The 10,681-nt window shown below is 36.3% G+C and overlaps 1 protein-coding gene across 2 annotated transcripts; it reads right to left on the bottom strand.

Moving 5' to 3' along the window:
* Positions 1 to 1,427: 1,427 nt before the first annotated feature.
* LOC107693048 (uncharacterized) lies at positions 1,428 to 6,547 on the bottom strand. 2 transcript variants are annotated; one of them, XM_016492293.1, is made up of 7 exons: positions 6,392 to 6,547; positions 5,505 to 5,834; positions 5,074 to 5,307; positions 3,926 to 3,973; positions 3,535 to 3,639; positions 2,407 to 2,478; positions 1,428 to 1,857 (listed from the first exon to the last, which is right to left on the bottom strand). In XM_016492293.1, exons 1-7 carry the CDS (start codon positions 6,453 to 6,455, stop codon positions 1,853 to 1,855), a joined length of 858 nt encoding a protein of 285 aa, XP_016347779.1. In that variant the 5' UTR covers positions 6,456 to 6,547; the 3' UTR covers positions 1,428 to 1,852. The 2 variants fall into 2 exon arrangements, with proteins under 2 accessions (XP_016347779.1, XP_016347780.1); XM_016492294.1 differs by lacking the exon at positions 3,926 to 3,973.
* Positions 6,548 to 10,681: the final 4,134 nt, after the last annotated feature.

The raw sequence follows: 10,681 nt of genomic DNA, 5'->3' as shown, positions 1-10,681 counted from the left end.
TTTTTTTTCACATGCGGGAAGTCACATGACATGATCAGGAAATTCACCTCAGACCACCGACTACAACGCTAAGATTTCCAAATCCACCATTTCAAAGGGTTAATTGTTTCAAAGCAGTTTTACAGAAAATCATGATGTTAATGTTTATAATAGCTTAATATCTTCATGTCGCATTTAGCAGATTAGAGCTGGATGATAACAGTTACATTTTGTGACGACATAAACAATAAAACAGTGGAGATTTTCTATATAGTATATATCACTTTATGTGAGTATACTGTGTGTATGCAAATAAAGTTGGATGTACTTAAATATCCAACATTACTGTATATATAGAACTGGGGGGTAATGTAAATTAATCCTTTTTAATGAAAGCAACAGAGATGCAACAAAGTTGAGTGCATTTATTTTTCTGCCTTTGGCAGACACTTTTACATGCTTTTTACTGTGAATTCAAGCTATAAAGTTTTTATCTGGGAATTGAACAATGTCCTAGTTTAACCAGTAGAAACAACACAGTTTACTAGCAGGACTAGTAAGGATTTCACAGGACTTTAAAGCAATTTAACCTGTCAGTGTGTGCAAATCTCTAGACATCATCAGGCCTTTTTCAGGCTGTTCCCTGTACTTGAGGAACTTATGAAATTTAAGATATTATTACAGAAATATTTTTCTGTTAACAGAAACATTCTGAAATAATGTGTGCCATTTAAGTAAATCTAACTGCTTCAACTCACTCCAGATGCAGATATTTGACATGTTTTAACCCATAAACTCTCATATCACTGTTCAATTCTGCTAGAACACAATCTAGCAAAGCTAGCAAATTTCCATTGCTTTGAAATGTTTTAATAATTCAAAATCACCCGATTGCTGTGTTTTCATGACTTTTGAGCACTTGTGCACATCGATCACCTCCTCGATATTCATGATTATAATCTAACTTTCACTTAAGCTTTTTCTCGCCGTCATATCATCAGAGCTGCCAGCAGAACAACACGATAAGCACTAAAAACAGTAGTGCTTGTCTGATGGAAAATAACATGCATTTGGTTTCCTTTTTTTTTTTCCATTGTCTCGCTTACGCAACATCTCACGGTTCAGCCCAGACACATACATTAAAGGGACAGTTCACCCAAAAATGATTTACGCACCCTCAAGCCATCCTATGTGTATATGACTTTCTTCTTTCATACAAATACAATAGGAGTTAAGTAAAAAAAAAACGTCCTGGCTCTTCCCATCTTTATAAAGGCAGTGAATGGGTGTTGAAAATTTTAAGCCCAAAGAAGTGCATCCATCCATTATAAAAAGTGCTTCACACGGCTCCGTAGGGTTGATAAAGGCCTTCTGAAGCGAATCAATGTGTTTGTGTAAGGAAAATATCCATATTTAAAACTTTATAAACCGTAATCTGTAACATAATATGTCGTACGCGCGTTCACTAGAGAGTGACGCTCCAGCGGATGACGCAGGCGTAGCGGAAGCTCCTTTTTTAAAGCTCACGCTCTACCTTCCATAACACAGCATATCAACATACAGTACCATCATTAAACAATTCACAGTGCATATGCAAAGAGATATGTGCTTTATGTAAACTGTACAACTCCCAAAGTGAAACATAAGTGAACATACACATTTAATTTCCCAGGGAAAGTGCGATGTTACACAGCTCTTGTTTTGTGTGTACCTGAGAATAAACACACTCATCCTGAGGCTGCAGGTGAGCGTTTGAGCAGTTCAGAGTGAACATCACCTTGCCGTACTGAACCTCTTCCTCCTTCTTCTCTTTCCTCTCCTTCCGCTTTTTTTGTGGTTTGACCTCGACGTATTCCGCATCAGCAGCCGGGAGTCATTCTGCACAGAAAGAAGAAATGGTGAATGGCGAGACATTACCGGACATTACACACTGAAAAGTTGTTGGTTACTACTAGTCTACTGCAAAAATAGCAGCTCCTTAAACATTAATGATGACACTTTCTCTGAGTCAGTTCTCTATTTTTGTAAAAGGGAAAAAACAGTTTGCATTGAACATGAGATGGGAACTGTCTGACTGATCCTGAGGAAAAGAATCGACTCCAAAAGAGTCAAAAAAGATTTGTTCACTTACCAAACACCATATGATTTAGAGTTTGCAAACATTATCTTAATCCATAAAGCAGCGTTCAAACGTTAAACTATGTGATTTCAAAAGACAGAAGTCACCAAGAAATCTAGTTAAACTACTGTCTGAATCTAAAGTGATAAAGGCTTTTGTTTTCAATGTGTGATAGTGACCGAATGACCTTGAGTTTTAGGAAGTACCATCACTAATTCAATGATTGAGACTAATAAACCACAAACTGATATAGTCTTGTGTTGTTTTAAAGAGTACAGCAGATCTCAGAGCTTCACTGAGTTTCTTACCTCTTTTCTTCTTTTCACCCTTTTTCTTATGAGAGATATCAGCATATATGATGTCCGCACTGCCAGCAGCAGCTGATGGGAAAACACTGACATTAGCAACAGATAAACTACAACCTAATTTCAATCATAAAAGTATTGGCTTCAAAATTAGGTTTATAACAGATGATTATCAGATCATGCTGATTAATGTTTTTATATCGAACTGTTTGCATGGAAAATATCAAGAAAAAAGTGAATACAGAATACAGGAAGTAAGATCATATCTTCTCTAATCTTAGATTTACTGAAAATAAAAATATGAGTAAATTCTGAGTAAACTACACATAAAAGGCGCCTTCCCAAATATTCCCAAATGACTTCATTGTTAAACTTTATAATTAGTGAATTCCAGTCATTTGTAATCAAGGCTTTAATGTTTTCCTGTTTACAAGTGGCTATTTATTTTCACATTTAACTAATTGGTTTCTAATAAATTGAATTTTGTAATTATATATTATTATGGTAAATAGTGTTATCAAAATGCAGTGCCAGAAAAAAACTAAACATGTGGATGTTTTACACATGTTTCACATGTTGCTGTAAATTTTTTTCAAACCAGCTAACATTGTGAACATACGAAGACTTTCGTAAATCAGAAAAGATTTATGAACAATGAACATAAAAAATTTATTATGTGTTTTTATGCATAAATGTATATTATGTGTTTCATGATTGAGGCCCAATGAATTTAACTTTGCTATACATACTGTGATCATATTGAGTACAAGCCAAAAATTAATGGTCAAAAATAATTTTTTTCAATCAATTTACACCAGTTTACATTGGTTAATCCCAGAATTTTTTTTTTTATTTTTTTTTAATTTCCACCAAAATTGGCTTGGATCATCTTCACCACGTATATAATGTTTCTGCTTTTGGCTTTTGGTGCAATTGTCTTTAAAACTGTCTGTAAGGGAGTGCAATGACTAAACAAATCTATTCAGAATATATAACATATAAGCCACAAATCCTCTCAAGATTTTAATGCGTATTGTTTTTGGCTCTGTAATTGCTGCTTGCATCGAGTAGTACTACATTTGAACTTTTATCAGTAAGTATATGAACTATACATATTCAAAATGAACTGACCTGTCGACTTGACCTGTTTTTTCTTGTAAGCGTGATATACAGTGATGAACAGCAGAATCAGGATCAGAGCAACGCAGCCCAAAGCAATCAGAGAGACATGTAAAACTATGGAAGAAAGAAACACAAGCTCAATTAAATCAAACTACAAAACTGCTTCGAAAAGTTCATTCGTACCAACTGCAGCAGCAACAAGAACAACTAGCACAGTAAATTAGTTCAAAATTAGTTCAAAAATCATTTTAGCTACAGAAGACTAGAGCCTGTGGATCTCTCAAAACCATCATTATTCAGTTTATTTGTAATTTGCAGTATTTGCTGTTGCTCAACACACACACATCGATGAAGGAAATACTCCATGGGTGAGATTCACCAGCTTTTGAGAAACTCATACCATATTCTGAATCCTTTACTGTTGAGGTCACAGATGCAGTAGATGGTCCTGTAATAAAACATAATTTCAGAATAACCTGTTTTCTCCCTTAATATAAATTACTACAGAGATAATTAATAATTTAGTTATGTATTGTATTAGGTGGCTAATTAAGGCATTTACTTTGTTTGATTCTCATGAAACCTGTCTAGGTCAAGTCCAGGTCACATTTCAGTTCAAAATCTGACTAACTGTAAATAATACGTAACTGTAAGTAAGTAATATTTTGCATTCATGTTTCATTGAATGTTTTTAGGGGCATTAAATCATTTTGCACTGTGGCATTTAGGCCTCAAATACCTGACATATGACGAAAATTCAAAAAAGGAAAAAAAATACATTCTCAATACATTAATGCAAAAAAATATTAATATGTAGAAATTAACTATATTAAAAAATGTAAAATATACACAATGTAATGGTTGCATTTGTTTTCCATCTTTAAATTATGGCAATTAAAATCATAATATTATCATCATAAAATGTACCTGAGAGAAATGTATCATATGCAGTTGCAAAAAAATGAAAATATATCATATGCAATTGCAGTAATAATAATCAAATACCAATTATCACTGTAAATAATTGCAATTACAAAAAAAGAAACTGAATTGTAGAACATTACAGTAAAGAAAATTTAGGGAGTGCATTTAATTGTCATGAAAAAAGGTCAAAATGCAAATAAAATGCATTGTTGTAAATGTAATGGTTGTAGTTCTAATTTTCCTCATGCAAAATATAATTTCTTTTGATTTTGTGGTGAAATGTTTATTTGATTGTTTATAATTTAGCAAGTGAAAAAGTAAGAAAGTAAGTAAATAAACTACAGATAAACAACAAATAAACACAGAAAGGTTTATATACATCTGGTCTCACTTAATTAAAAAATAAAATAGAATCAACTAAAAAGTCCTAGAGGAGGTAAAACCATCACAGTCCATCAAAATACGCATCAGAGATATTGCACTCTGGCATAAGAGGATTGTGTGGTGAAGTATGAGTTTGGCATGCTCTCGACAGGTTTTGTGAGATTCACTCATCTTCATCACTCTTGTTGCTGTTGCTGTGGTTTTTATAAATACGTTGACATTCATGTATTAAAAGCTCACCAGAACAGGGTTTCAGACTAATGGCCGTCTGTCCGTGACTGACGTGGTTCTTCACACTGCAGCTGATGTTTCCGTCAGTTCCCTCATCCAGATCAATGCTGGAGCTTCCATCCATCAGTGGATCTCTATTCAGAGTCCAGCTGTAGAGGAGCTGATCCCCCTCAGAGGAGCAGGACGCCCTCATCGCCCCACTGGAGGAGCAGCGGATCGACACTTCCACTGAGCCAACAGGAGCTGGAGGGAGGGACACGTGACAAACACAGGAGAATGTTGTTCTTCCACTCTACTCATACTATTACTGGAGTATGTTGTGTGTTTACTGTGTGATACAGGAATTAAACCCTTCACAGAGATTCAACTGATTCATTTGAGAGAGTGAGGTCTTTGGAGAACACGAGATTGTAATGACTCGGATGAGAGAGTTTCTGTACCTTCAACATTCACTTGAAGATCTGTAGATGTTTCTGAGCCATCTGAGCAATGATCGAGTGTTAATGTGAAATTCCCTGAATCTGCTCTGATCACACGGTTTATTATCAGAGTCCCATTAATGACTGTAACTTCAGGTCTGTTACTATAAAGATCACAATCCCTCATCCTGCCATATTTTACTCTACAAACTGGCTCAATTGTGCTGTTGTTGTTTATTCTCTTTTGTATCTTCATGTCACTAGTGTTCAGCACCATCAGCAGATTGAGTTTGTGTCCCAGAGCTGAGTAACAGGGATCAGTCTGATTAAACCAGCAGAAACGATCCAGACCTGAAGAACAAACACATTTAGTCATTTAGCAGACACACACACACACACACACACACACACACACACACACACACACACACACACACACACACACACACACAGAGAGAGGTGTGTACAAAGAGAGAAGAACAGTGGATTTAAAGGAGTGAAAGTAAGCTGTAAAGAGAGATGTAAGAAAGTAAGAAACAGCGGAAAAGTATCTGAAACATTTTGAATGAAATATTAGCTTAGTTTGCAAGGTAAAGAAATATGTTACTGTTATACTTAACAAAGAGACATTTCTAAGAAGAGTTTATTGAGATGAAGGAGGGGGTGATGAACTCAGACTTAAACTTAAAGCCACAAACTTCACATTTTGACTTCATGTGTCTATAACACAAGTGCTGAACTCTATTACTGTGATTTAAACTCTCACATTTCACAAATCAATTCCTCCACTAACTCTGCAGACTCCTAATGTAATATTACAGTATTTTTTTTTTCAGATATTTTTATTTTATTCTTTTTTATATATTTTATTTAATCAGCAGCATGAGTTTGATGTGAAAGTGACTCACATGTACAAGCAGTTTGTAGCAGCAGCATCAGTCCAAAGATGAGTAACATTTCTCTAAAGTCCATTTTCAAGAAGAGCCCAATCCCAGCAGAAGAGTGTGATGCTGCTTCAGTCACACTTCTAACTCTGACACTCCTCTGTGCTCACAGTACATTAATAAAACTACTGCAGTTTCTGTGAGAGAAAAGGAAGTTGATATCATTTGCAGTTTGGGGCCTTGTACAAGGTCACAAGAACAGACAACACATATAGGTTTGCTTTTACATCATGGTGGGGACTTTCCGTTGATTATGCTTATGAATAGTTCAGCCATGAAACTCTACTCATGTTCTCATTGGTTTGTTCAATTCAATGTTCCCAGCAAATCGAATTCACATACTCATTACTGTTTACCAGTATAACCAGGACATATTCAATGAATGCTATGTCTGCACGCTATGCGTGTCCTCATCTTAGCCCACCACCTCCCCAGCACCACCTGCCTAGATCCGTTACGGGAATCTTCCTCTCTCTAGCAGCAGCAGCAGCAGCAGCAGCAGCATGTTTTCTTTCAATGTCATGATCTGAGCATTTAGCAGAAGCAAGTCTACTTGCTCAGAAGCAGCAGCAGCGTAGATCTAGTCCGCCAATACCAAACCTATGCACATTCTATTTACATTAATAAAGTTTTTTGTCATGACTGAACTGCAGATTTACATTTTCACAAAGACATTATTTAGTATGTTAATAAGCTGTTTTTGTTACAGCGGCAGGGCTCATAATGAATACTCAACAAGCATCGACCACAGGGAAAAACTGGCTATAATTAACTGCTGACTAACAAACATCTACTAAAGAAACTGTCTGCCATGATTTGCACATTTTCTGTCAATTTTCACCCAAGTGTGAATCCACGAGGCACAAAATCATAATCGATGATGTTCCCTATTAACTCGACTGGAAAATTGACCATCAGAAGTTTATCTAGGATATCTAAAGTGTTTTATTATTATATTAATAATAAAACTTAATAACCTCACTTTACACCACTGAAACAAAAATATGAGGGACAAAATGACCTGCGTTGTGAGACAAATATACAGGAAAAAAACCAGCTAAATAAACCAGTTGTCATAAGGATATTTATAATGTCAGTTTTAAACCCTGCACGTGCTTTAAAAAAGCTCTCACTGATTATTGCAGTTTGTAAAAACATTTTTCCTGATAAAGAAGCTCAGTTTGTGCTGAAATGATGAAATATCTGTCGTTACTCAAGATCACCACACGAGGTCCGAAATTTCCTGGGGTTTGAATTTTGATTTGAATTGATCCAACATTGAAAATGGTTTATTAAAAAAATATATATTTTTACATCATGTAATGCAGTGTTGTTTCTTTCAAAACCTCACATGCACATGGCCTATATTTGAGACTCATCGTGTTTGACTAAGTGTTTTTTTTTTTTCAGGTATGATATCCGTAAATACCCCACCTTCCTGCACCTGCACTGCACGGTTACCTTTGACTATAAGATCCCCTACTACACCACCATACTGCGTCTCTTTCTGCTGTCACACAAAGACCAGAGGCAGATGTTCATGGTGAGTTTTGTGTGATTCACCTCACCAAACATAAACTAAACCTAATAGTCATGTTTACATGCACCCAAATAATCCGTTTAGAATTGGATTGATGGCTCAATCAGACTGAAAACCTTTATCTAAACTCCTCAAACAGTCCGATTGAGCTCAATCCGAATGAAATATCAACTGAATTGATTAAGGCACAAAAATAATAAGGCAAAAACTTTTCATACCATGTCATACGAATGTGCGTACTTTTATTTAGCTTTAAAGGCTAAAATATAAATGCCAGCTTTCTTTTTGAATATGTCATCATGGCAAAGCAACATTTTACACTAATGGTAGCTCCGGTTACATTGTGCCAAATGGGTTTTGTTTAATTTACATGAAATGAACATGTAAACAAATATGTGAATCGAATAGCAACGTTCAGGGTTCATATAAACATAACTTTCTGAATGTGAAATCAGGTTGGATTTTTTGTTTGTTTTATTTATTTTTTTATTGCAAATTGTGAACATTAATATTGTGGGTTCCAATTCTCAATAATGCAATGGTGCTGTTTCTAACTAATACAATGGTGCCACTTATTGGTTAAATGGCGAATTACAGGTTTATTTTTTTCAATATGAGCTCAGTAAATCTTTACAGATGCTTTATAAAAAAATATGCTATACATAGTTATTTAGAGGGTTTATTTTTTATCCTTGTCTAAAAGGTTTTTATACCAAATGTTGTGGTTATAAATTGCTCATATTATAGTTTTTATATTTATAGCCTAATAGTGTGTCAAGATGAGAAGTTGAGCTAATTTTTAGGTTTTTACTGTTGTCAGTCTTTATCTGAGTGTGTGTGTGTGTGTGTAGTCACTCGGAGTCTCAGTGTATAACGTGTGCGTATAAGGTGAGCTCAGGGCTGCTGTATGTTCTGTAGAGAGGCTTCATCTGTGTGCATAAGCCAGCGCTTCGAGGAGATTTGCTGCGTTAACTTCACCAGAGGAACCACCACCACCTTAACTTTCAAATAGAAACCAAGCAGAATAACCATTACTTCTTCAGCAACATTGAGAGGTAAACTGCACCTTATCCCTATCATTACACCTTTCCCAAGAAAACACATACAGCAGTGTCTCTTCTTTAAAACATCTTTGCAGAAATAACATAGATCACCTATCATCTGTCTTATGTAGGAAAGAATGCGAAAACTCTTGACTTTGTCAATGCCACGAAGCTGAACATCAAGAACAGAGGATTTAAAGAGGTCATTTCTGTTGTTTTTATAACATTTATTTTATTTATTTATTTATTTCATTTTTTTTTGTTGTTTAAGTCAAAATACACAAAAGTAATATGTACCGTATAGTGTTGGGCAATATAATCTAAATTAATTTTATTTTTTTATTAATTATAGTTAAAAATGATATATTTCTAGTAATGTATTTGCTGTGGGGAAAAGTCAACCAATACTTTATAAATCTAGCTAAAACATTTAGCCTCTTTTCTACACAGTCTTTCAGTAAATCAACACAAGAAAAAAAAATTTTTTTAGTTAGACTATTGTTTAAAAGATTTTTATTTTTTGGCAAAAGTGACAGTAAAGACATTCATGATGTTACAAAAATAATATTTCAAGTAAATGCAGTATCCTGAAAAAAAATGTTTTCCACGAAAATATTAAACAGCTCATCTGTTTTCAACATTGACAATAATAAGAAATGTTTCTTGAGCAGCAAATCAGCATATTAGAATGATTTCTGATGGATCATGTGACACTGAAGAATAGAGTAACGATGCTGAAAATTCAGCTTTGATCACAGTAATAAATCACATATTTAAAAGAAATCAGTTCATTTGTAATACTTTACAATTACTGTTTTTACAGTAGAAAAATTGAAGGGGGTCTGAATACTTTCCGTACCCACTGTATATGCAGACTTGATGAGCATAGGAGACTTCTTACAGCACGTGTAAAATCAGTCCAGTAGAGTAGCGAGACGTCACGAGCGGGGTGACGTGAGCAACCAGGAAGCATAAAAGCGCATCCGGCAGAGCGCAAGTTAGCTTTGATGAAGTACCGCCCGCAGGGATGCAGGGAGTATGGCAAGGAGACGCAGCATCTCATTCCCTCGGGGAACCATGGTTACATACGTAACCTAGGGACGTTCCCCTTCAGGAACTCGAGCTGCGTCGAGAAACGCTTTGGGAATGAGAATACCCACTGCGCCATACTATCAAGTCCCTGCCTGTGTGTGTATTCACAAGCACATCACAACGAGAGGTCTTGGGACCCTGGGGTAGATGCCAGGTCCAGGTTATAGAAGCGGACAAATGTGTGTGGAGAGGACCAGCCCGCCGCAGCACAAATGCCCTGCAGGGCCACACCGAAGCTGAAGGCCTTGGAGGCCGCCATACTCCTGGTCGAGTGCGCTCTGACCCCCATAGGTGACGGGAGGCCAGAGGACTCGTAGGCTAGTGAGATGGCCTCGACCACCCACCTAATCATAGTCTGCTTGGTCACCGGAGATCCTTTCTTGGATGGACCAAAGCAAACAAACAGCTGATCTGCCTTACGCCACGGGGCAGCTCTATGTGCGTAAGCGTCCTGTGCATGTACTGGACAGAGCAGATTAAGCCTTTCTTGGCCTACTTCCTAGAACAGAGGAGAACAGAATGCCTGTAGTACTATGGGCCCTGGAGTAGAAGCGGGCACCTTAGGGACATACCCGACCC

The sequence above is a fragment of the Sinocyclocheilus anshuiensis genome, unplaced genomic scaffold (genome assembly GCF_001515605.1).
Source record: "Sinocyclocheilus anshuiensis isolate Anshui unplaced genomic scaffold, SAMN03320099.WGS_v1.1 scaffold1460, whole genome shotgun sequence".
Lineage (NCBI taxonomy): Eukaryota > Metazoa > Chordata > Actinopteri > Cypriniformes > Cyprinidae > Sinocyclocheilus > Sinocyclocheilus anshuiensis.
The sequence above is the reverse complement of the archived record's forward strand: the minus strand, read 5'-3'. Positions and strand labels throughout refer to the sequence as shown.